A 27,296-nucleotide genomic window follows, 5' to 3' on the forward strand; every position below is an offset into this window, starting at 1 on the left:
CTTACTATGTGTTTTGAGATTTTTGGGCAAACCTCTGTGGTTACTGCTGTCCTGCTTTTAATTTTTATTGTTCTGCTGGGCAAATAAAGTTTCTCTATTTGCAGATGATCATAGTTTCCCTACTAGAAGAAGTGAGCAGACCAGTTAGGAGTAGGAAACAAAGAGTATAGCAGTAGAGATGGATGAACAAGCCCTTTTAGGGCTGAACCCAAATGCTGATGCGGACTTCAGACAACGAGTATGTAATTATTTTGCTTTTATCTCTAATAACTGGGGTGTGCTGTTTCAGTACTAAAGTCTCATAGTTTCTTGGGTGGAGGGTTGGGGGGGGTTAAAATTTTGGGGTTTTGGAACAAGTACTTAGGGTTTGTAGTGGCAAATGCAAAATCATAACACAAGCACATAAGGTGAAGGTCATGTGTCACCAACTCTGTGAAATTACACTTAAGTTGCACAGAACTTATTTTTCTGGGCTCTGACTTTGTCAGTCTTTTCAGTTCCTTGTGCCTGTTGCTCATCTCCATACCTGAATTTCCACAGAATAAAAAGCAGCCACTGAAAAACAGTTTCTTGCAATTGCCCTTTTAATTCTTAGATATGGGGGGCTTAGGTTAAAGTAATTGTGATACTTCACAGTTACCTACTTTGTAGAAGGGAGATGATCCTGATTCAGCTGTCTACAATATAACCTTCAGTAAAATCCTTCAGAAAGGGGATGTCAGTACCTTGATTTTGTGTTCATATCATAAATCCTGCAGTGTTTAAGAAAGTTAAAAATGTAGTTTGATGCAGCCTATTAAGCCTGTTGGTTCTGAGTATTTGGGATTTTTTTGAAACAATGGATATAGCTGATTTGCAGTGTTCTGTTAATAGAATATCCCTGTAAATTTGGAAGCAAAAGATATATTGACCTTTTAACTATGCAGCTTGCCTAATTTTGAAATAGCTTGTAATGCTAGGTGACTTGCCTTTTCACTACTCATTTAAGTTGTAACATTTAAAGGAGATACCAAAACTATTTTTTCACTAAAAATACTCAGTATAAGAAAATTACCAGTCCCGTGTACAGGGAGTGAATTCTTATTTTAATACCTCATTTCAAATCACTGTATAATTATTTTGGGAAGTTACTTTGGTGAAATGAAACGATTATGTGCTGATACCAAAAAAAAAGCCAAAAAAACCCCTTGAAGTACATGTTGGAATTGGATTGAAATAATGTTGCTAATCTAACCTCTGTTTCAAATTACTTTATATAACAGGCCACACTAAATCTTAAAGCAATTAGATGAAGTTAACTGTTTTCTAAAAGTGTTCGACATTCTGATAACTTCTACCAAATTTCAGATAATTGAGTTACTTTTTTCCAGTCTCTGTAATAGATTGATCACCCAACACTGATCAGTTCATCAATGTTTGAATGTTTCTTGAGCTTGAGTTGTTGAATATAGCCCAAGTGGTGCAAGAAAAATAGTGAGTTATTTTCACTTTCTTTGTCAAAGTAGTGGAATAAATTTTAACTTGGATATGAACTTCCTTCTAAAAGCAAGGATCCTGAGCAAAAAGTTCTAGTTGCCCATGTCTTTAGAGGCCCCTTCTAACTTGAACATTTCTGATTCTGTGGCTGCTTTGTATAAATAACAAAAATCTTTGTATTGGATATAAAGTGGAAATGAGTACCTATGGTATTAGCATTAATGAAACACTCTTGCCACAATTAAGGAGCCATGTAAATAATCGGGTGCATCCAAATACTATCTGTTTTTTGAAGGAGAGCTGTCTAAATGTGAATCTATGAAGGAGATACCTTGCTGAGTGATTTGTATGTTTGCAGGCATTAGCCTACTTTGAGCAGCTGAAGATATCTCAGGATGCTTGGCAAGTCTGCGCAGAAGCGTTAGCTCAGAGTATGTACAGGTAATGTAGATAAGAATCACTGCTTATTTGCATTAGTAATAAGTTTGGGTCTGGTTTTAACTCTACAGCTTAGTAAGCAAAAGTGAACTGCTGAAAGTTAATACGATCTTCATACTGCTATTACTATCATGGTTGATCAGTGTCTTCTGTGTAATGCCTTTCAAGGAAGAACAGTGTAAATTGAGTATCCTAAACACCATTGCTTTATGAAATCCAGGGATACAATAGGTATTGTAGATTTTTATGTTTGGTATTTAAAGCTAACAAGTTGTTTGCTATAGAAAAAATAGTGTGATAATAGTATCAAGCATAAATACTGGTTTAGCAGTTGCTCATTTTTACCACATGAACTGCTCAGGTATTTGTCATTCTTGCTTTAAAGTAGTAGCAGGAACCTTTTTTATTTTTCTGATTCACAGTAATTATTGAGTTAGCAAACAGGAGACCTGGTTGTAGTATTTGAGGATTATTTTTTTTTCCCAGAGAAATGTACCATATTCCTACCAGTAACAGAATTTTCTTTTCTAGTGATGATCACATCAAATTCTTTTGCTTTCAAGTCCTGGAACATCAAATTAAGTTCAAGTGAGTAATCTTTCTTTTCACCAGCCACATACATCCATTTATTTTTTTCCTTTTTATTCTGCTTGCAAGGAAGCTTAAAATGGTATCTGTTATCTTGGTGTGGTTGATGAAGTAGCTTTTAATCCAGTTCAGTGAACTTTCTGGTATTTTTCCACTTCTTTTCTGGAAACGGACTAGTTGGGTTTTGAGCAGAATGCTTTATTTGGCTAGTTTAGCACCTGTGTGTAGCCCAACACAGGCCTGATTACTAAGGATTGCTAAAAACATAGCTGTTCTATTGTGAAGATTCAAGCCTTGCTCTGTATTCTCACTGATTCTTGCAGAAAAGAGTGTTACAAGCAGCAGTCTTGCTCTGTACAGAGTCCTGGACTTCAAACAAAGGCCTATTCATTCAATAACCATGGCAGAGATGTTAGGAGAAAGTAGGCTTTTCACTGAGTGGTATTTTCATAGAACCATAATTTTAGGAAAGAAAAAAAGTACTTTGAAATAACACACAGTTCTATGCAATTATACTGCATTAATTTTTTCCACACCTCAGGCTCCTTTGATTCACGCTTGAACAGGGGTTTCTACTGGTTGCAATACACTGTACATGTGGGTCAGGCCTAAGATGTATTTTGCATCTGATTTTCACATTTATATATCAGAGCAAAAATGAAAGGCTTGACTTTCTGTGATTTTTGTTTACCTAATTTTACCTCATTATCCATCTTCCTCTGCTTGTTCCACTTCTGTCACCTGCTTCCTGCAGGTGATATTTTGTTTTGTTTTCATGTTTATTTTTTGAGCATTTTCAGTGGGGTTGCTTTTTTCTTCTCCTTAATGAATAGTCACTTGTGAGAGGAACACTGCAGTCACCTTCAGTTATTCCTGTTAAGGACCATTCCAAAGCAGTAGCCAGCTCTATTGGAAGGAGAGTGTTCTCAGCTTACCTAGTCCTGGGAAGGAGCATGTGTGGGTAGCATTTGAGGTGAGCTGGGCACGAAGTCAAATTTTTTCAGGACTGTGTGATGTAAAGCAGAACTACTTGTTTGCTTTTTAGTTTTGGCATATGTCTGATAATAAATATACTGCAGGTCAAATCAGTGAAGGACTTCCTTGTGCTCACTATTTACAGTCTTTAAGATGTAATAAATAACTTTTAGCTTACACAGATGTCTCATCCTTCTTACCATGGCTGATGGTCAACTGTGTGTTTTTATCAGGGTCATAAGTCCTGTCCCTGATAGAGCAGCCTTCCTGTAAAAATGTCAAGCTCCTACTCAAATATAGGATGCAGTCGTGCCTCAAAATGGAATCCATTATGAGCAAAGTGTTTTTCCTTATTTTTGTCTTTGAATCAAATATTAATTCGCCGATAGCTGCATAAATTCCTGTTTTCTGAACCTTTCATTTACATTAATGTGCAGTATTATGTGAAATATTAAAAGAGGTTTTGCCTTATTGAGTATTGCATTTGTCATGAAGCAGCTGTATTTTGATCTCATTGTTTTGTTTCAGGTACTCTGAACTTACTGAAGTCCAGCAGCAGCTTATTAGGGAAACACTCATAACATGGCTGCAAGCACAGGTGAGTATGTCTCTACACAGCAGTCTTACATAGCAGGTCGTTAGTAGGCTAACATAAGGCATTGGTTGTGGGCTAAATGATTCATCTGTTACCTAAAGATGGCTTCCTGAAGATAGACAGTGGAAAGCTTTTAATTTGCTAATCTTTATTAGAAATTCTTTAAATCAGCTGTTGTAAGGAAGTCTGTGCTTGAATTTATTACTAAATATGAAAGTCTTACATCAGATAATGATTGTGGCATAATCAGTCATGGGCAAAGTAAAGAGTATTAAAAATTTCCCTTTAGAAAGATACAGTACAGGTTCCTGATGTTCCTGAGTGTTTGAAGAAGCAGCAGCAATTCTGTTTTTAATATCCTTCTGGCCAAACGCCTGTCTGCCTGGGATACTAGGAGGTGTCTACAAATGAACAGCATCACTGCTCTGTTAATACCGAGTGGCAAAGTAGACGCTACTCTGCCTGGTGGAATTTAGTTACTGTAGCTGAGTGTGTGGGTCAGGCCAAGAGTTGGCAATCAGCATAACCATCAACCATACTGATGATACAAGTCTGTGCCTATACTTGCTGTTACCTTGTTATCTTTCCACTTCTGCACTGGAAATGAATTTAGTTGCTTCGTGTGTAGAACACAGTAGGAAATGTAGTATAGTACAACTTGAGAAGGAACAGATAATTGTGAAGTGGATTCAATTGCTTTTGATTTTTCTTTGCAGCAAGCTTTTCCATTTAGAAGGACTTTATAGAGAAGGGGAAGGACAGAGAGAGAGGATTGATAGTGACAAGTTTTTATTCTTTTTTTTTTTTTCCAATTCCCGCATGCTCTTAGATTTAGAATCTTCCTGTACTGTTCTTAAAGCTATTATCTAACCGTAAACAGAAGCTAACTGCAAGAGGAATGTAATTTGTTTTCTGGAAGTTCTTGTTTATTCCTTTTACCAAACTGACAAATTAGCTTTTAGATTTTTGAATAGTGTACTTGATGTCCTAGTGCTGAGTGAAAGGCTTAGGGCTGTATCACCCAGAGAGGATGTTTTCTCTGTTCTATTACAGTTTAGCCAAATTTCCTTTGAAATCCATGGAAAGATAAAGCCAGGAAGAGAGGTAGTACATTAATTGCCATATTGAGATCAACAAGCATATATGATTTTTTTCTCCAATTCACTAAGAATATACAAATATCTTGTTTCTACCAGATGCTGAACCCCCAGCCTGAGAAGACTTTTATTCGCAACAAAGCTGCACAAGTCTTTGCATTACTTTTTGTTACTGAATATCTCACAAAATGGCCCAAGTTCTTTTTTGATATTCTATCAGTTGTTGATCTTAATCCACGAGGTGTGGATATGTACCTCAGAATCCTGATGGCTGTTGATGCTGAGCTGGTAGACCGGGATGTTGTTCACACATCAGAGGCAAGTTATTATTTTGCATTAAAACATTTTATTCCACTTTACAAAAAGTTCTCTTTAATTAGAGCAGACGACTTGCAGAGATGTTGTTTTTTCTTCCTATGGCAGCTCTCCTTTTGAGACATACGGCTTTTGGATCTAAACTACCTTATGTTGTTTAATGCTTTTGATGATTTCATACTTTTCAGCTAATCTATTAGGTAGTTTAGATCCAAAAGCCATATGTTGTTTAATGCTTTTCGTGATTTCATGCTTTTCAATTAATCTATTTTTTGCTTGAAGAGCTAGCAAACAAAAACTAAAAGACTGATTTAGCCAATTTAATGTTAGACTGACTCATTTTAAAATGTTAATTTCTTCTAGTTCCCTATTTTAAGGAGTCCTAACATCAAAAATCTATTTAATAATCTATCTAGAGGACTTTTAACTTCGTCTGCCTTTCTTCAGTGTTTGGACGTTGTGGTAATAAAAAAAGAGTTAAAAATAGAGTATTTTGGGTTTATTTCCTGCAAGAACCAATTGTGCTCACTTGGGTTTCTGACGTGAGTTATTTATCTTACTGGGACAAGGGATGTCTGGTAGTAGATACAGAAGTGCTGCTAATTTGATGAGATTCTAATCTGTGAGAAGACTGATTTATCCTTTTTCTATATGGATAGGAGGCTCGTAGAAACACCTTATTAAAAGATACTATGAGGGAACAGTGCATTCCAAGTTTGGTGGAGTCATGGTACCAAATCTTACAAAACTACCAATATAATAACTCAGAGTTGACGTGCCAGTGCCTTGAAGTAGTCGGAGCTTATGTATCCTGGATAGATTTGAGCCTGATAGCTAATGAAAGGTAAAGAATTTTTGTTGGAATGTGTTTGCAGAAATAACCTTGATGGCATGTGGATTGTATTTCTGTGAAAAAAGAGCTATAATTATATATAGAATCATAGAACATTAGAGATTGGAAGGGACCTTCAGAGATCGAGTCCAACCCCCCTGCCAAAGCAGGATCACCTAGGGTACTCTGCACAGGAATGCATCCAGGTGGGTTTTGAAAGTCTCCAGAGATGGAGACTCCACAACCTCTGTGAGGGTGGTGGAGCACTGTCAAGAAGTTTCTTCTCATGTTGAAGTGAAACCTTCTATGTTCAAGTTTTTATCCATTGTTCCTTGTCTTATTACTGCACACCACCGAAAAAGAGCCTGGCCCCCTCCACTTGACACCCACCCCTCAGATATTGATAGACATTGATCAGACCCCCTCTGTCTTCTAGTCTCCAGACTAACCAGCCTCAGATCTCTCAGTCTCTCTTCACAGGGGAGATGCTCAAGTCCCCTAATCATCCTTGTGGTTCTCTGTTGGACTCTCTCCAGCAGATCACTCTCTCTCTTGAACTGGGGAGCCCAAAACTGGACACAGTATTCCACATATGGTCTCACCAGGGCAGAGTAGAGGGGGAGAAGAACCTCCTTAGACCTGCTAGACACACTTCACTTGATGTACCCCATGATACCATCGACTCTCTTGGCCACAAGGAGACATTGCTATTCCATGGAGAACTTGCTGTCCACCAGGACTGCAGTGTCTTTCTCCATGGAGCTTTAGAGTTTGGGGGTTTTTAACACAGTGATTGACTTGGCAAATCCAAGCTTATGTAACGACCAAAATAGACACTATACAGTTTGCTGGGTTCTCCTTAAAATGTATAAAATGCTGGGTTTAGTCAGTGCAATAGACTTTAACAGTGTCGTACGTACCAGAAATTATATAAAGCTTCTGTATAATGCTACTGTGTACACATAAAAATAATTTTTTGGCATTTTTATTTGAAGGTTTATAAATATGCTGCTAGGTCACATGTCTGTCGAAGTTCTCCGGGAAGAAGCCTGTGATTGTTTGTTTGAAATTGTAAATAAGGGAATGGACCCAAATGATAAAACGAAATTGGTTGAATCTTTATGTCAAGTATTGCAGTCTGCTGGCCTTTTCAGTATTGATCAGGTTTGTATGTTGATTTTTTTTCAGTATTGATGATGTTTGTATATTTTTTTTTTTCAGTATTGCTCAGGTTTGTATATTGATTTTTTTTTTTTTTTTTTTTTTTTACAGTAGAAATGTCAGAGATTTCCAACAGTTGTAAACAAGCAAATTAGCAGAAAACCATAAAACTAAGTGCACAGATTAGGGAGAGTTGGTTGTGCTTTTGCATCAAAACTAAACACTTAATTCTTTTCATACTTAAATTAATAGCTTGCTATTAGTATTTTGTATTCATTTAAAGTATACTACACTGCATTTCGTTTGTCCTTGGCATGAGTTTTTTTTGTTCCTCTCCTGAAATCTGTTTTTATTGCTAATGCTGCTTCTGTGTCTCGAACCTTCTGATAATTCTGTAATAGGTATTGTAGCCAAGATAGAGATTTTAGGGTGAGATGTTAGATCAGCTGTGAATAATTAAGTAGGAAAAAGAGCTTTCTTTAAAGGTATGTATGCTGTTCTGCATATCTGCACTGTCAGATGTGAGGCTTGATTCTTATCTACAAGCCAGAAAAATATACTTACTAACCAAGCACACAAGCTGCACTATTTAAGGAACAGCTGTTTGATACCTGTCATGTAGAAAGAGGAATCAGTCCTTATGAAGCTGCAAGCCCATAGATCGCAAGGCAGTCATCTCTCCATTCAGAAGCCTCAGTCAAATTCATATTTGTACTAAAATGCAAAAATGTTTTGCATCCATCAGTTCAGAAGGCATTCCTCTAAAAATCTTACCTCTGTATTTCTGAGGAAGACTTGTTATTCCTCTGCTTTTGTACAGCACCTGTATTCTGATCAATGTATTTCTGCAAATGCAAGCCATGAATATTTAATACTAACTGACTGTTACAGGCAGTACTGAAAGTTAATCATCTTCAGTATTTCTGAATTGAACTACAGCTGTTAATTCTTAAAAGTTTTCTCATAAAAAAGATTTTCCTCTAATACAGCCTAAAATTTATGGTAGGTATGTGCTGCAGCTGCTTTTGTTTTGAACCTACTTCTTGATGTAAAAAGAGAAACCTCTGAAGAGATGAAGCAAGCTACTGTTGTGTAATGGAGAACAGCCAAATCTGGCATGACTCTAATTTTTCTCTCTCCCTTTCCCAGGGAAAATGAACCAGGCAATTATAATTCCCATCTGGGAGAAAAATCATAGAATCATAGAATTGTTAGGGTTGGAAGCGACCTCAAGGATCATCTAGTTCCAGCCCCCCTGCAGTGGGCATCAGGTTGCTCAGAGCCACATCCAGCCTGGCCTTAAAAACCTCCAGGGATGAGGCTTCCATCCTGGAAGGGCAACCTGTTCCAGTCTGTCACCACCCTCATGGGGAAGAATTTCTTCCTAACATCCAATCTGAATCTACCCTTTTCTAGTTTTGTTCCATTCCCCCCAGTCCTGTAATTACCTGACACCCTAAAGAGTTCCTCACCAGCTTTCACAGTAGATATAGTACAGTCTGTAAGATCATGCCATCTAAACATGAGTTCTGCTCTTTTTTTAATCATATATCTTTTCTTGCAGGAAGAGGATGTGGATTTTCTTGCCAGATTTTCTAAATTGGTCAATGGGATGGGGCAAGCATTGATAGCTAGTTGGACTAAACTGATAAAAAGTGGTGATATGAAGAGTGCTCAAGATACTCTGCAAGCTATTGAAGCAAAAGTGGCCCTGATGTTACAACTGCTAATCCATGAAGATGATGACATCTCATCTAATATCATTGGGTTTTGTTACGACTACCTTCACATCCTGAAACAAGTAAATATGTCTGGCTTCAGTTTAACATCACTTTTTGACATATTGTCCTAGTTTTGACCCAAGAGCTGCCCAGGGCAAAAGGATAGAAAAGACACTTTACCCCTTCCCAAGGAGTAAATTAAAAATGCTCCACACTGGATTGGAAGTTTAAATGGAAATTCTATTTACAAATACATACAAAAGGCATTCAGGTAACAGGAATGCATTCACAAGTTAGGCTCAGTTCTTCACCTGGGCTGACCAGGCCAAAACCTTCCAGAGCCTTCCAAAAACCTTCACCCCACTCAGCCTCAGCAGGCCCAAGAGCAGCCAAACTGTGCCCCCACTAGAGCCAGGCCTACTGCAGGCTTCAACAGGCTCAGTGGCATAGCTGGAAATTCACTGCCAGCCAAGGCCAAGAGAAAGCCTCTCCCCCACAGACCATAAGATAACAGTGCATGCATCCCAGGATGGATAGAGGAGAGAGAGATCTGGCTGTACGCTCCCTTAAATAGAGATACACAGGAAAACAGAATACAGTAAGAGATTACAATATCCTGTGACAAGCTGCCAGTCCCCCATGGACTCTAGCCTCTGGAGGACTTTCTTTTGTGATTATACCAATTAATTCTTGATTTCCCTTAACCTACCACATACATGATTTAGTTTGATTTTTATAGGAATGCATGAATCTCATACGATGTACAAGCTGATTTGCAAAATAGATGCTTTGATTAATTAGCATTCAACATCTTGCTGTGGACATGCAATTTCTGTGGTGCTGTTTAGAAATCCAAAGGCAGAGGGTTCAATCTTGCGTTTAGTGGAAAGAAGACTTGCAAATCATGTGACTTTTAACAAAGCGATCCTCTTTTCCTATCAGTAATAAAAGTTACCATACAAAAGAAATAACACTTGAAATTTATTTTTACAGCTTTCTGCGCTTTCAGACCAACAAAAAGCTAATGTAGAAGTAAGTATTTTCTTTTTATTACAGTGTTGTTTTTTGGTTGGTTGGTTGGTTTTTTCCAAGAATGTATTTGGTCAGAATCTTTCACTTTGATGAAACAAATCATGTTTTATTTATAGGTCTTAAAATGTACATGTGACAATTAAAAGGGAAGACTTAAAAGTAAGGACAGTATGTTCCATCTTCTAACTACAACTGTTTCTTTAAATAATAAACCTGTATTGAATTGTGTATGAAGATGAAAGCTAATGTAGTTAGTCTTTCCAAACAACCCATAAGTATACATTGGTAAGCTCTTCTATAGTCTGTTCTGTTGACAGAACATTCTTAAATCAAGATAGAAGAGGACTTTGCTATAAGGGTGAAGAACTTTACCCTAAGGTTGGTGAGACACTGGAAGAGGCTGCCCAGGGAGGTGGTGGAAGCCCCATCCCTGAAAAGTTTAAGGCCAGGCTGGCTCCGAGCAACCTGATGTAGTGGAAGGTGTCCCTGCCCATGGCAGCGAGGTTGGAACTAAATGATCCCTGAGGTTCCTTCCGACCTTGACAATACTGTGATTCTTTCTGAGAGTTTTTTTCCTGAAGTTCTGTATTTTTAATAAAACCCTGCTTCCACTGGATTGGAAGAAGTATGGGTTGTCATAAAAGTCATCCTTTAATAGTATCATAAGTTAAACTCACAAAAAAGCTGCAATTCACAGAACTGTTGTATTTATAGTGAGCAGTTAAGTATTACATTAACATGTATATTAAGTTTATATGCTTGCTTTTATACATAAGCTTGCATTTTATGTAGTAAGTTTAATAAAGTACGTTTTAGTTCTAGTTTTGGAAGTAGGAAACTTATTGTGTTTTTCAGCATAGTCCTTTTAAAATTTCTTTTCCTTGTGACCCTTCTGCATGAATGTAGATACACTAATTTAGATGCTGAACTGGTTAGATTGGTGAAGGCATTTTGTAAGTTTGTACAGCTGACAGCTGTGATGCCTTTTCCTTTACAAAGAAAACTACATTCTATACCTCTTCTGACCTGACAAATTGAATTTGAATAACTGGTCTAGATTATCCTGATCTAGTTTTGTCTAGTATCTGTTTAAATTAGATGAGGTAACATGAGAATTTTTATAACATCATTGAATTATTTTTTTCTTACTGTGTCTCTTTTGTTCTTGTAACTGTATGAAACCAAACTATTACTGCAGTGCACAAGACACTTCAAATTTGACTGTTACTGTCCCGATATCTCTTGCTTTGTTAAACTTACTTTCATACTGAGGAACTTTGCTTTACAATTATTTCTTAATTTACTGAGCACTCCTTGAGGATTTGCATTAAACTGTGAAACGAGCATGACAATCTTATTTCAGTCGACTCAAAAAGTATTTGGAAATAGAGAACAGTAAGATTTAGACTGTCTTAAACTTTAAATTGTGTTTAGCAGCATTCCTTTAAAGATTTGTACCTAGGAAGTCTTTACTTTCAACTTGTTTGTTATTTGAACAGGAGATAATGGAATCTTGTTTATTGTGCTTTTGAGGCCTGAAGTGTTTTCTTATCAGCAGAATCACAGTTGCAGTTCTTATGGGCTGGAGAAGAGAATATTTATGAAGGCCTTCAGTGATAGGACAAGGGACAGTGGTTTGAAATAAGAGAAGAGTAGATTTTGATTGAATGTTTGGAAAAAGCTCTTTACGATGAAGGTGGCTGAGCACCGGAACAGGTTGCCCAGAGAGGTTGTTGAGGCCCCATCCCTGAAGATATTCAAAGTGAGGGGTGACAGAGCTCTGGGCAGCCTAATCTGGTTGAGGATGTCCCTGCTTTACTGCAGAGGGGTTGGACTAGGTGACCTTCCAACCCAAACCATTCTATGATTACTATTTGACCATATTCTTCCTCAAAATACTGCAAGTGCCTATTTCTGCAAGATCACCAAGAGCTTCACCTTAGTTTAATTCATTGGTCCGTTTTGGCATTAAAGACCTTAGGTTTTGCACTTAAAATGGAAAACATGTAATCATGATTCATTTGGCAGAAGGGCTGTTTTTCAAATTTTCTTTGTTCCATTTTTTATTATTTGTCTGAATTTTACGACTACCTGTGTTGAGAACCTCCAGTCCTGGAAGAAAATCTCAGAATGCTAATCTAATCCTTGCTGATATGATCAGCTTTTTCATTTGCTATAGTTACAATAAAAGCAAAAGGCTGCTGAATTTAACCAATATAGTAATACAAAAAAAGGCACAAGTTTCGTTTTTTACTTGGTAGTAGATAATAGGGATGAGGTACTCTGTAATACTGATCAAAGACCTGTTGTGATTCTACTGAGTCTTCCTCAATATTCAGTGAATTCTTTCCTTGCAACAGGTGTGCAGATATGTTGTTAAATTCTAACACTTTATTGTTGTCCTAGGTATAAAATGGTCTGCCTCTGATTCAGTTTTAATTACTCAGAATAGCTCTTTGTCCATTTGGAATATTTAGATTTAATACACGTTTTTGTTGGTTTCCCAGAATAATCTTTAAAGTGAAAATTAAAACATAATAGATTTTTAAATACTTGTTTTAGCTAACTATCTATGCCAGTCCATTTTCTATCCAACCTTGGAAGCTTGAATGGAATTGAGTACTCCATATATTTTAGACAGTAAATCAGAGTTCTAGTAACCTGAAGTGATAAATACTTGGTAAGATCAAAGTGATACATTTAGAGTTTGAGACTTCAGTAGGCCTTCCCAACAGTCCCTGCTAAGGTAAAATTGCACAGCACTTCTTTAACTGATCTTACAATTTGCTGCTGCTGAAAAGGGAAGGTTTGGGGTTTGTTGTTTGCTGCTCCTAGCTCTTTACTCTTGGATTATTTGCTGAACCAATTCAGTTTGTTAACCTGTCCCAAAAAAATCCCAAACTTTTGAGGATGCTGAGCCATTAGAGAAACTGATGTTAGGGCTAAGCTGATCTGCCCCTTTAAAATAGCATCTTGGACAATTTGTTAAGCTTCCTCTGCCTAGTTCAGACACGTTAATTGTTTAATGTGAACCGAACAGCACAGATTACAAGCCGGAAACAAAGCCCGATAATACTGTCAGAAACTGAGATCTCCAAGTCATCTGTGCTGTGTATCTGGAATGGCATCTGTGTATTCTTTGGCTGTAATCCATTTGTTTTAATTTGGACTGCTACTTCTGCTAAACCTCTGAAAATAATTTGAATTTGATTTAAAATATTTGTAAACAGCTTTTGCTTTAACATTTCTTCTACTGTAGGATTTTAACTGTTACTTCTTATCGCTTGTCTGCTTCTCCACTTACAGTTCTGTTTTTGTCTTAGGCAATCATGTTGGCTGTTATGAAGAAGTTGACATACGATGAAGAATATAATTTTGAAAATGAGGTATTGTGTTACACAAACAGACAAATGCAACTTAAATTACATGTGGTAAAACTTGCTCACTTTTAAAATCCTGACTTGCCATAGACTACATATTCGAATGTAAGAAACAAGGGTCTGTAGGCTGAGATTTTTTCTTATGTGGACATCTCTTTTAACCTGTAGGCATATCAGCATAGGAAAAAGCAGCATAGTGAAGGATAGCTAAGCCAGTTCAGTTAGGAGAATATTTCTGGCTTCATTTGTGCAGAAGTAGGTAAATGCAGCTGTGCTGTTAGCTGGCTTTTCACTGTGGGTTTGTGTTTCTGCACATCACTTCTGTCTTACAAAAAGGTTTGAGAAACATTGTACAATGAAACCATTTAAAAGGTGAACTTGACCTACTTCAGATGTTCAAACCTCTGCAAAAAACAAGGTAAAAGAGACTGAAGGTCTTTGATTTCGCTTTCCTCCCATGGTTACATATGTCAGCCAGCAAAATGACTGACTTTTAGACTTACTTTTGCTTTAGGCTGTTTGGAAAGCTATGTTCTTTAAAAGGTTAACTTATACTGTATGCACTCCATCATATATGTTTCACCAGTTTAATTTTAAAACTAAGCTAGATGCTGAGAAAGAACATCTCTGAGGAGTGAGTCAATTTTCAAGAATTGGGTCAATAAGGCTTTGCCAAGGGCATTTTCTTCCTTGTGCTTTGGCTAGTTTTCAGTTTGGAAAGCCTTTTAATATAATCCTGGACTGAATGCAGTAGATCTAATATATTACAGCCAGCCAAAAAAGGAACCTTGCTGTTATGTTGCAAGAGCATAAGGTGAGCTTTATTGAATTCTCTGAGCATGATGTACTTTTCCTGTATGTACATGTTTTTGGATTAGGTGTAATTGCCTAAAATGGTTGTGAATGAATTTGAACATGAAAATGTGGGCCTTGCTGACCTGAATGTTTCGTAGGGTGAAGATGAAGCCATGTTTGTGGAGTATAGAAAACAGTTGAAACTGTTGCTGGACAGACTTGCTCAGGTCTCACCAGAGCTCCTCCTGGCATCTGTTCGCAGAGTTTTTAACACTACACTTCAGTAAGTTGATTTTCTTTTTTTAACATGTTTATGTGATGTCCTTAGCTTGTTTGCCTTTTGTAACTGTCACAAGTGTGTAATGAATGTAACTGTCATGTAGCAAGGCAAAAACGTTTGCTAGAATGAGCTTGTTACAAGGTCACAATAAATATGACAGCATCTTTTGCTCAGCTGCTTAGAAAGAAAAAGTTTTCTTTTAGTAACCTTAATGGCAGGGGTTTTTTTGGAGGGGGGGAAAGGGGGTGTTTACCTATACAGCAACAGCCATTTGGGTAGGTGTTAACGTTACACCTCAATGAAATGGTTATGAGATGTGGCAAATAAGTTTATGTATTACTGCTATCAGAGTGACCAAGACTGGATAGAGAAAAGAAGCAAAGGTAAAGTACTTTTTACAAAAAGAGTAGAAACGATCCTGGAAACTATGCATGTAAATCAAGAAACATTATTACTAGTTGCCTGACTAGATCAACAGTTGAATGAAAACAAATAGGAATCAGTATTGTTGGTGGATTCCTTCTACCTTGCTCTTCAGTGAGCCCTCTTTCTAAGCAAAGCGTAATGGCTTGTCCACATGTCACAGATGGTTTTGCATGCAAGGAAATCTGTAGCTTTTAAGCTGAAACTGGTAAAAGAAAATTGATAGCACCCTGAGGAAGAGGTGCTGTGTTTGTGGACAAAGTCTTCCGGAAGCAACCTGAAATACTGTCGAGGTCTTGGAGTGTTTTTCGTAGCTTAAATTTGCTCTTTTTATTCTGTGCATCTGAATAAGGCTCAAAAGAAAATACTGAGATGGTAGAACTGTGGTTATTTCATAAGCTACTGCACACTAACACGATTTCTGTATCCTTTCTCTAGGAATTGGCAGACTACACGATTTATGGAAGTAGAAGTAGCGATAAGGCTGCTGTATATGTTGGCTGAGGCTCTACCTGTGTCTCATGGTGCTCACTTCTCTGGTGATGTTACAAAAGCTACAGCTTTACAAGACATGATGAGAACGGTGAGCATGGGTGTTGTGGGGCTGTTTAACAATGCCAAGACTAGAGCATTCCAGTTCAAATGGCTCATCTTAATTACTACCAGCTTGTCACTTACGTTGTAGCTTGGTGTTTATAAATGGCTAAAGTACTAACTTGTTAATGCTTTTACTTGTAGCTGGTGACTTCTGGTGTTAGTGCCTATCAACATACATCAGTGACCCTGGAATTCTTTGAAACAGTGGTTAGATATGAAAAATTCTTTGCTGTTGAACCTCAGCACATTCCAACTGTTCTAGTAAGTTCACCTCATTTACATTTTTGACTGTATAAGTTCTTTAGACTTAAGAAATTTTCTTACTTTCTGAAGGTCACTAAAGCAGCTGGATTTCTTAAATTGTTGGATGATTAGCTTTCCCCTTTTTTGTTTAGGGATTCTAAGACTGAGTTACTTTCTTGATTGCAGATGGCGTTTTTAGATCACCGTGGTCTTCGCCATACAAGTCCCAAAGTACGAAGTCGAACAGCTTACCTCTTTTCCAGATTTGTCAAGTCTCTTAAGTGAGTAAAGCTGTTAATGTATCCAAATGGCACTGAATTTACCATAGCCCTTCTGTACAGTTGTCACTGAAACAGGCTGGGCTTCAAGTGGACTGCAATGAAGTAATAAGAGCGCTCTAGAACAGGATTTCCTGTTGTGCAACACTAAGGTATCAGTGAAAAAAATGCACAGGAAAAAGAACTGGAATCATGGAATCACAGAATGTTAGGGGCTGGAAGGGACTTCTAAAGATCATCCAGCCCAATCCCCCTGCCAGGGTCACCTAGAGCAGATCACACAGGAACACATTCAGGTGGGTTTTGAATATCTCCAGAGAGGGAGACTCCACAACCCCCTGGGCAGCCTGTTCCAGTGTTCCAGCACCCTCACAGTGAAAACATTTTTCCTCATGTTTCTATGGAGCTTCCTATGCCTCATCGTCCACGCATTGCCCCTTGTCTTGTCATTGGGCATCACCCAGAAGAGCCTGACTGCATCGTCTTGGCACTGTTGTTCTTTATAAACATGAATGAGGTCACACCTTAATCTCTTCTCCAAGCTAAAGAGCCCCAACTCCCTCAGTTTCTCCTCATAAGGAAGATGTTCCACTCCCTTCATCATTTTTGTGGCTCTGTGCTGGACTCTTTCAAGCAGTTCCCTGAGGTCCTTCTTGAAGTGAGGGTCCCAGAACTGGACACAGTATTCCAGATGCAGCCTCACCCACAATATATATGCTTAGTTTATTTTGATTAGATGTTGACACTTAACAATGTAAATGGTCATCCTGCTTTTCTTCAGTGAGCAGAGTTGAGTGAATGGATCTGGAGACTATCCAGAGTAACTCTTCTCTGCCCCTGAACGAATTCTGAATATTTACAACATTAAATATTTTAAAGTTTACTCAGTGTATTAAAGCCCTGTCCTCTTGGACCTATTTCATAGACATGTATTTAATGTAGAGGCAGAAGAAGTTCCACGATGGTTCATATTTCAGAAAGACCCTGTTTTTCAACTGTTAGTGAAAATATTTAATTCAGCTGAGTAAGGTTATTTGTGCATGTTTTAAAATATGAAGGCAAGTAATTAATATTTCCCACTATGCTATGTCTGTCCGGCCTACCACAAGCACCATAAGCCATGTTTTTCTACAGTGCTTTGATATTTAAAGGGGAATTCTATATTGAGAAGGTAGTTTACTGTCTAGCTTTGCAGATTAAATAAAACAGTGGTAAACCTGTAAAAGTGCACATGCTCCCAAATGATGTTATGTACTTGTGTTTTACTTCAGTAAGCAGATGAATCCCTTTATTGAAGATGTTCTGAATAGAATACAAGACCTGCTGGAACTTTCTCCTCCTGTGAGTATTTACAGCAGGATTTTGCTTGCCCTTACTCATCAGTGTGACTGATTACTTATTTTAAGCTTAGTACACAAACATTTGAACTCCTGCTTTTTTGGTGTGAGATCACTTGGCATGCTTACATTTGCACCTAATTTTAATAATCTTGCTTATGTAGGCTTCTGAGAGTACAGGCTAGAGATGGGTGTGTATGCAGAAGGCTGTCTTTGAGGTTTTTATAAAAATAGTTGTTCCTTCAACTCTGTTTTTACCTCTACTTGATAATTCTGCTTAAGTAGGAAGAGAATAAAATTATTCTAAAGATACTATAGAGATTACTTAGATGTAATTAAACAAAGAAGTAGTATCTTTAAACCTTGAGAAAACAACTTGATAAAGGACATTTAGTGAATTATGCCTCTTATCTTCAATTTTAGGAGAATGGTTACCAGGCTCTGTTAAGCAGTGATGATCAACTTTTCATTTATGAAACAGCTGGAGTATTAATAGTTAACAGTGAATACTCTGCAGAAAGAAAACAGGTTCTGATGAGGAATTTGTTGACTCCACTGATGGAGAAGTTCAAAGTATTGTTAGAAAAACTGATGATGGCACAAGATGAGGACAGACAGATGGCACTGGCTGACTGCCTCAATCATGCCGTTGGGTTTGCTAGGTAGGTACAGCACAATGACTCTCTGTTTCTGGTTTGAGTAAAAGGGAAATATAAAGAATTTATTGGGAGGAGGGGCTGACCTAGAAAATGATAATTGGTTGTAGATTTTCTTACGGTAGCCCAGCAAATTAGTTAGGTTCCCTTAGAAAAGGTTGCTGTGGGTATAGATACAGAGGGTATGGAGCAAGTTTATGAGGAACCAGCATCTATTCCCTTCCTCTATATTCTGTATGTGGCTATTCTAATCATATGTTGTTTGTGAATTGTTAGATTTAATTCTTGAAAAAGTGCCACTGTCTATCAAATAATTCTGTTCATGACATGAAGTGCTTGGCTCTGGTTTCATGAAATGTAATGTTCTAGGTTAGTGCATGGGGTTTGAAGTGTTCTCAGTGTTATTGCTGCCTCACAGTATTGAGCATGAGCTTATATAAAACTTGGTGTCTTGTCTTTACAGCCGAACCAGCAAGGCCTTCAGCAATAAGCAAACTGTAAAACAATGTGGCTGCTCAGAGGTTTATCTGGACTGCTTACAAACATTTTTGCCAGCTCTCAGTTGTCCGTTACAAAAGGAAGTTCTGAGAAGTGGTGTCCGCACTTTCCTTCACCGCATGATTATTTGCCTAGAAGAAGAAGTTCTTCCGTTCATTCCTTCTGCCTCTGAACACATGCTTAAAGATTGTGAAGCGAAAGATCTTCAAGAATTCATTCCTCTCATAAACCAAATAACAGCTAAGTTTAAGGTATGATACTGCATAAGCTTTTCAGGGTCAAACTGTTGCTGGTATCTCCTTATTTCTGGTTCCAGAAGAATAGCTGTGTGCTAGAACCCTATCTCACAATTAATAAGTAAGTGTATTTCTAAGGCTGCTACTTGAAACATAGTTTTCAACTGCAGTTCTGTTGCTGGACACGCAATGATTAAATGAGGATTTGATTGGTCTCAGAATTTTATATTTCTAAATTTGTGGGTTTAGTATTTTAAAATAAAATACTACTTGCAGCACTAAGTTATTTTTTTGTATGTCATTAATAAAATTAATTCCCCTCCTTCAAAGTGTTATGCTAGTATTACAAACTGTGGAAGCTTTGAAGTGAATTTTCTCATTTTTTATAAGGAGATTTCCTAAAGATACAAATACAGAAATACCAGATGTGAGGATAGGGAACAATATCAGTTTACAAGATCTTGATGCAGAGGTTTCATGCATTGCTATTCAAAATAGGCTGAAAAACTTAGAGTTTTGGAAATAGAGGTATGAGATATGTATGAAGGAGTAGGACTGTCAACTGATTATCTAGCAAAGGTTCTTGAAATGCAGCCTTGGAGATTTTTTCTGGTTTCAAACAGTTGAAATGCAAAGTCAATGAAATAGATGAAGCTACTAATCTGTTAATTTTGGTTCATGTCCTAGAGTTGATACAAGAATATCACACTGTTTTGAATGGAATGGGGAATTCATTGCTGTATCTGAGAAGGTTAAGATATGCTTTAAATAGGGTTAAATAAGTCTTTCAACAAAATGCAAAATTTAAAAGTACCAGGAGTGAGTGAAGTGCATTTTGAGAGCAGTAAAACAGAGACATACCTGTGTGAATTTAGGCTGTGGACCTCTAGAGCATCCTATCTGCGAAGCAGAGAAAAAGAATTTTGAAAAAAATAGCTATTTCAGAGATTAGGGAGTTAGACTCATTATTCTAGTCCTTTTCACAAGTTATGCTGAAAGCAATTCGAGATACCAGGAGATAGTTTGAAATAGTCTGCATAGGGTGAGGAAGGTAAAAATGGAAGTAACAGTAGCAAGACTGGACACAGACCTTGTTCAAGTGTAATGTTTCACTCTGTGTGATACTGTATCATTTGTGTTACAATATGTGAAAATAAAGATCCTAGCTTCCTTAGTCTCAGTACTTTCAAGTACAGTGAAGAGAAGGCTAAAGGTAAAACTCTTAAAGCAGTCTTTAAAGACAAGTGGTAAAAGAGGTGGCCTGCTGCCACTTTTAATGTCTTGGGGATGCATTTTCTATAATTACAATGGCGTTACAATAGCCTCTCTTGATGTTTCAGGGAATTGAAAATAGCATCTGTCTGAAGTGAAAAGCTTCTGTTCCTGCTCAGAATGACACTCGATAAGACTAGATATTCTTGTGCAAAACACTTGAAATAGGTAGCATAGAAGTTAAGATGCAGTAGTGCTCACGGTGACTGATGTGATTCACTTTGTTCGGAGCAGTTGGTACATGAAAATGCTAACTTCAAAGGTGAACCAAAGCTGAGAATTGTAACAAGCCCCTAGGTTTTATATTTGAAATGTTCAGTTTCTTAGTTTGTGTTTGATGCCCTTTTCTAATCTCCACAGACACAGGTTTCTCCTTTTCTGCAACAGATGTTTATGCCACTGCTTCGTGCTATCTTTGAGGTGTTGCTCATTCCAGCAGAAGAAAACGACCAGTCTGCTGCTTTAGAAAAACAAATGTTACGGAGGAGTTACTTTGCTTTCCTGCAGACAGTAACTGGCAGTGGAATGAGTGAAGTCATAGCTAATCAAGGTAAGCAGTTAATTTTCTCAAAGGATAGTACTGTGGTTATTCTAATCTAGTTTTGTCTACAAAAATCATCAAGCCTGTCAAGTACTGTTTAGTCCTGTTAAGTACTATTAACTATGTTAAGGTAGAATGGACTGATGTAAATATAGTATTCAACTTCCCTGTTGCACAAGAATGTGGGTTTGTGAAATCCAGTTATAACAGGCATATTTTTCCTATTGATCTTTTCAGCATCTGGGTGCTCACTGTGTCTGTAGGGACAAGAATGGTGTCTAATACAACCTCCTGCATCATTGTGATTGGGTAATTCAGAGATCATAAACTATAGAACAATATATAGCAGTGTTCAAACTGTTGGGCAAGATCACTCACAGCTGTCACTATTGTGTTGTTCATTTGGTGAAAGACATCAGTACTACTTGTTATTTTTTAATTGCTATCACCTGATCTTCTTACAGGTGTTTTACAGTGTCTTACAAAACACATCATCATGTGACTTATATATGAGTTATGAGGTTTTCCTCACCTTTAATAGCCAAATGCAAGTTAGTGCTTTTCACAGCAGTTCAGTGTCCAGTTGCTTGATTCTTTTTAAGTAATTCTCTCCATTTGTTTTCCATCAAACTGGCTAGGGAACTTTAAAGTGGCTCATCTGGTAGGTGGAGCTCAATTCCTTCCCCCTTCCTAAACTGATGGCAATACCTTTGGATAAGGAAAGCAGTAGCGTTAAGTAGTGAGGGCTTTCTTGAAAGAGGCACTTGGTGGTTGTGATGGGCCAAGAAGGTTTTTAAGGAATCAGAGGTAAGCACAGAAATTTTAAATGCAATAATAACTTTCTGTGTAGTGGAAGATAAGTGAACTACTTCTGTGGCACTGGGTTTTAATGAACTCTACCAGGTTTGGATAGAGAGAAATGTTGTATTTGTAAATGGGTCAAAGTACCACCCTCACCTTTGTGTGTATTAAAGACCAGAAGAGCTATTAAAATCTCCAAACTTAATTAAAAAAAAAAAAAATCCAAAACAAACAAACAAAAATACCAACCCAAACCACAACAATTATAACCTAAACAAGAGTTGTCTTGCATCGTAGGGGAAACTTCCCAAAAATATTTGAGATTTGTGCAAAAAAGAGCATTTTTGAAGTTGAAGCATGTCTTCCAGGTCAGTATTTATATAAAACAATGTAAGAATACATAAACATTTTAGGCTGCAAGTTGAAATGACAAGCTCATTTTACTGTGTTTTTAAGGTGCAGAGAATGTGGAGCGTGTGTTGTTCACTGTCATTCAAGGAGCAGTGGATTACCCAGATCCTATTGCACAGAAGACTTGTTTTATTATTCTTTCTAAGTTGGTGGAGCTTTGGGGTAAGGCAGTCTTTCCATAATTGCTTTGCAGCTGCTTCTAACAATGAAGCAATAATGGAACATGGAATGTTATTTTTCTTCCCAGGAGGTAAAGATGGACCAGTAGGTTTTGCAGACTTCGTCTACAAACACATTGTTCCTGCGTGTTTCTTAGCACCTTTGAAGCAAACATTTGACTTAGCAGATGCCCAGACAGTACTGGTGTGTATTATGGACACTTTTTATTCTTTTCTGCTTTCATTCTTGTGGGGCAGATTCAAAATCAAAAACCTACAATGGCCATGTAATATTAAAGATCATCCTCTCAAAACCAAAATCCCTTAAGGTTTTTTATTGAGATGCCTCAATGATTAATTATTGACTGTGGTGGTACTCTGTGGTAGTCTGTGGCTCACATACTCAAAAGATAGAGAATTGCGGATCTCAGTATTTCAACATTAACCTCTGTTACTTATTAAACGAATGTTGAGTAAAAGTGGAGACAGTTCATTTTGGGTTCAACTGTGCAAAAGTTTTCTGGTTAGAGTGGAACAAAAACTGGAGGTTGAGATTCAGTTACCATTGTGTGAGGGGAAAATGAGAGAATAATGGTGTGTAGTAGTCCTTGGTTTGGGCCTCATTGGGTTATTTGGCTTTCAGTACTTAACCAATAGACTAACCCAACAGTAATATTATGTATTACGTTGCAGGCATTATCAGAATGTGCAGTGACATTAAAGACAATTCATCTCAAAAGGGTAAGTTTCATAATACTTTGCACAGAATGTCTCTTGCAGGGTTTTTCTAGCACTTCGATCAGAATTACTTAAGTAAGGTGAATTGCTACTCTACCCTTATATAAAAATTATAGATGGACTATAATGCTGTGCAGGGATACAGGAGTTAGTAGTTCCACCTCTTGACAAATTACTGCAAAGTGTTGACTGTTCATCAAAAAGAAAAATCTGCTCACTTGATTGTTACTGTGCTTAATTGATTAATTGGCATGTTTTCACTTTTCAGTGGAGTGCTTAAGCTGACATAAAAGAGTGATTAGAGATATGCTATCGAGTAGTTCTGTGAAACCTAAAGGTATCTTTTGATGTGTCAAAGACTAGACTGAAAAGCACCTACAGGAAAAAATTAATTTTGTATTGCCTAGTGAATAAAACATTGTAGCATCTATAATTTCCATTTTTAATGGGATGTGAAACTGTGTTACTGTTTCCTGTTAACACCATTTAACTTGCTGGTGACAAAAAAGCTAGCAACTACACAGAAAATGTAAGTCATTATAAACTAGAAGAGATTGTGTTTTAATTGTTGAGAGCTTCTGAATATGTTCCTTTTTTCCATAAAGGTAATGAAGAGATAAAATCAAGCTTTGGTAAATAACTTTCTGTTACAAGTACTTTTAACACCATTGATGCAAATGTAGGAGAACTATCTGAAATCTTTTGCCCCTACATGTGAACTGTATACCATGTTCTAGTTCTAGAGTAACTTATGTGTGAATTAATAAAGTTGATTTAATTTCCCCTGGTATTGGGTTGTGTTTGTATGCTGCCAGTGTGCAGTAATCTGTCTTGTGATGAGAAGCAGCTGATAAATGCAGATAAGGAAGACAAACTAATGCATTAACCAAAACAGACCCCGTTGACTGCTTCTCTCAAAGGTTTGAAAGTTCCATCTCATTACTGTTCAGTTCACCACAAATTAAATGTTCAATGTTACAAGAAGACTAGCACTGTTTGGGGTACTTGGCTGCTGAATCCCACAAAGGGGGTAGTATGGTAAAGCAGTCGGCAGATACTCATTGCCAAATTTTTATTCACTTTCTTTCTTTTGTATCTATACTAGTGAAATTAGGGCTGCCTTCTTTTTTGACTGATTTTTTTTTTTTTACACATCACAAACTGACTGTGACTGCAGTGTCATTCTTGTTTCAGTGCAATTTTCAATGCATTCTTTTGCTGTGTTAGAAAAGATACCAAATTATAGTAGCATCCTTTAACATCAAGATTGAGAAAGCTTTTATTTGCTGATAGTTGAAAATCACATGAGCAGTCTGTGCTTGCAGCCCAGAAGGCCAATTACATCCTGGGCTGCATCAAAAGATGTGTTACTGGCAGATCCAGAGAAGTGATTCTGCTACTTTACTCTGCTCTGGTGAGACCTCAACTGTACAGGAGTGGAGCCCTCAATATAGGAAAGACATGGACCAGAGGGAGCGGGTCCAGAGGAGGGCCACAGAAATGATCAGAGGGTTGGAGTACTTCTGCTACAAAGAGGCTGAGGGAGCTGGGGTTGTTCAGTCTGGAGAAGAAGAGGCTCTGGGGAGACATAATACCAGCCTTTCAATACCTGAAAAGGGCCTACAAGAAGGATGGAGAAGAGACTGTTTACAAAGGCTTGTGGTGATAGCACGAGAGGCAATGGCTTCAAACTAGAAAAGAGCAGATTTAGATTGGACGTTAGGAACAGGCTGTTCCATATGAGGGTGGTGAAACACTTGAACAGGTTGCTCAGGGAGGTGGTTGCGGCCCCATCCCTGAAGATATTCAAGGTGAGGTTCGACAGGGCTCTGGACAACCTGATGTAGTTGAGGATGACCCTGCTGACTGCAGAGGGGGTTGGACTGGATGACAATTGGAGGTCACAGACCATTCTATGATTCATTTGGCACTTGATATGCATAACTTCTCTGTAAAATAATTGTAGAGCACCTGTTCTCAGACTCTTCTGTGCTATATGATATAGGGCTGTGACTTAACCGTTGGTACAAAAATATGCTTGAACAAATTGTGTACTGCTTTTGTTTAGGGTCCTGAGTGCATTCAGTATCTTCAGCAAGAGTATTTGCCTTCTTTGCAAGTAGCTCCTGAGATAATTCAGGTACGAATTCCTAGAAGAACATTTGGAAAACTCTTAATCATAAATGTTAAATAGGAACACAGATGAATACTGACAAAGGTAACCTCCTACCATCCCTCAGTAAAACTTACTCTGATACTGCATATCAGAATAGGATTAATTTAGCAGAAGGAGTAAAATTGCTGCAAAAAGAGTACCTTGGAATAAAAAAACCCAAACAAAAAAAAGCAGGACAGTGCATATGACTAAGTCATTTTCCTGCTTCAACTCGAAGTTTAACTTAAGAGGAAGAAGTATCAGAAAACTTGGAGTAATAACTTAAAATGAAGAATGTTGAATGTGTAGAAAGTGTTATGATAAAGGCTGTATTCAACACTACAGAAATTTAAGCCATAGTATTGCTTCTACTGTCAAAAATTATGTAACCATGTTAACAGGGGTGGAATTGTGTATTTATTTTGGAGTAATGAAAGAGTTCTCAGAAATTAAACACCTGCCCATTCTCTCAACATTAAGCATCACCAGCCACATGGTAAGCATAGCAATGAAGAAATTTAGATGAACAGTGACAGCTTAATTTTAATTCCAACTAATTTGGATACTATAGTAGTCAGGTTTGCTGCATTAGGAGAGAGTTATGCTCATTATAAGACTTAAACTGTTGATCTTTAAAGTGGCATTAAATATATGTAATAATCAGGTATTAACTATTGCTCATGCCCCAATGTTTTCTGATACAGGATTATAAATTTTACAAGTGGCAGACATGTTTGGCTGCAGTCTAGAGTCAATTATGTTTGTCTCAAGTATTCGTTTCAAAGCCATCAAGTTACTGCAAAAGTTGAAGGTTTATAATCTCCTTGATTGTAGTCCTTGCACATAGTCCTGTTTACTTCTACTCAGCTAAAAGTTAATGTTAATATCCTGTATTTGAAAATACAGTTCTTTTCACTAAGGAGTGTATTTGGCCCTGTCACAGCCTATTACAAGCTTATCTAGAACATTCTTTTCTTTGGTTGAATGTTAGGGAAAATACAAACTAGTATCAATGGCTTTACATACAAAGTATTCCATATGTTCCTAACATATCTCAGCTTGTCTTGTTGCTTCATTTAGTTACTTATCATTTCTTTATTCTCTCTTACAGGAGTTCTGTCAAGCACTTCAGCAGCCTGATGCTAAAGTCTTTAAAAATTACTTAAAGGTAAAAAAAATATTTTAGACGTTGTTTTCTTTAAGTAGCTTTTTATTCCATTTGAACTTTGTCCTACAATTCAGTCTTGGTAGTGGCCTGAAGTAAAACTGAAATATTGAATTACTGAATGTTTTGTAGCTATAGGGGATCTCCACACAGTAAAAGCAGTTATTTGAAAAGAGCAAGCAAACAACAAACCTAAATCGGTAGAGTTTCTGCTTATCCTAAGCACCTTTCCATCTGTGATATTTTTGTGGCTTATGTTTAATAGTTGAAATTGCAAAAAAAAAGAAAAAAAGAGGCTGTAATTGTAGAGAATGTGTCAAAATGTTTCATTTTTGAGAGTGAGTGGAGTTGAATAGCCCAATTCATATCCTTGAACTTAGTGTGTTAATAACCAGTATGTTAAACGAGTAAATGAATTCTATCAAACTAGCACCTCAACCATTACATCTCTTCTATTTCCTTTGTCTTAAAATGTTTTTTTAATAATTTTTAATAGGTATTCTTCCAGAGAGCGAAGCCCTGAGGAAAGTACTGGAATCTCATGCACCTGTTTCTGTAATCCAGAAGTCTGGTTATTAATTTATAAACCTGCTAACTCTTGTGCCATTCAAACTGGTTTTGTTCTTAGGAAATGTTGCTTTGTGCTCACATCAGTACATATTTTAGCCTTTTGCAAAAAAGAGAAATGCAAACCCCTCACCTTTTGTCTCAAACATGAAGATATGTGAGAACATGAAAAATTATCTGTATACCTACATAATACTTTTATGTATAGGATGATTTAAGCATATGCTGTAACAAGTATGGCAATGAAAGGACACTTATTTTTGAAATTAAATGTAAAAATCCCTTCAGACCATAGCAATGGCTATTAAAATGTGTACATTTTTGATACCGAGTAAAATGTTTTCATAAAATTCATTTGTTCATGTATGGTGACATGAAAATAAAACAATCAAAGTCATTCTTGTAGATAGTAATTTCATTGAAGTTGTCTTAATGATAAAAAAGTATATTTACCTCCTATAAAACAGATTGGTTTAATAAATGATTTCATTGAAAAGTAGCATCTGGTTCTACCTTTTTTTTTTTTTATAAATAA

General features: G+C 37.2%; 1 protein-coding gene across 1 annotated transcript; it reads left to right on the forward strand.

Moving 5' to 3' along the window:
* Positions 1-178: 178 nt before the first annotated feature.
* On the forward strand, positions 179-27,149 carry XPOT (exportin for tRNA). Its single transcript, XM_054399952.1, has 24 exons — positions 179-238; positions 1,835-1,917; positions 2,446-2,502; positions 4,006-4,075; positions 5,269-5,487; positions 6,144-6,328; positions 7,312-7,480; positions 9,042-9,278; positions 10,192-10,230; positions 13,554-13,616; positions 14,564-14,688; positions 15,547-15,691; positions 15,847-15,966; positions 16,135-16,229; positions 17,498-17,567; positions 17,987-18,225; positions 18,683-18,968; positions 20,586-20,775; positions 22,024-22,140; positions 22,226-22,341; positions 22,830-22,877; positions 24,943-25,014; positions 26,141-26,197; positions 26,691-27,149. Exons 1-24 carry the CDS (start codon positions 179-181, stop codon positions 26,715-26,717), a joined length of 2,889 nt encoding a protein of 962 aa, XP_054255927.1. The 3' UTR covers positions 26,718-27,149.
* Positions 27,150-27,296: the final 147 nt, after the last annotated feature.

Source organism: Indicator indicator, chromosome 3 (genome assembly GCF_027791375.1).
Source record: "Indicator indicator isolate 239-I01 chromosome 3, UM_Iind_1.1, whole genome shotgun sequence".
Classification (NCBI taxonomy): domain Eukaryota; kingdom Metazoa; phylum Chordata; class Aves; order Piciformes; family Indicatoridae; genus Indicator; species Indicator indicator.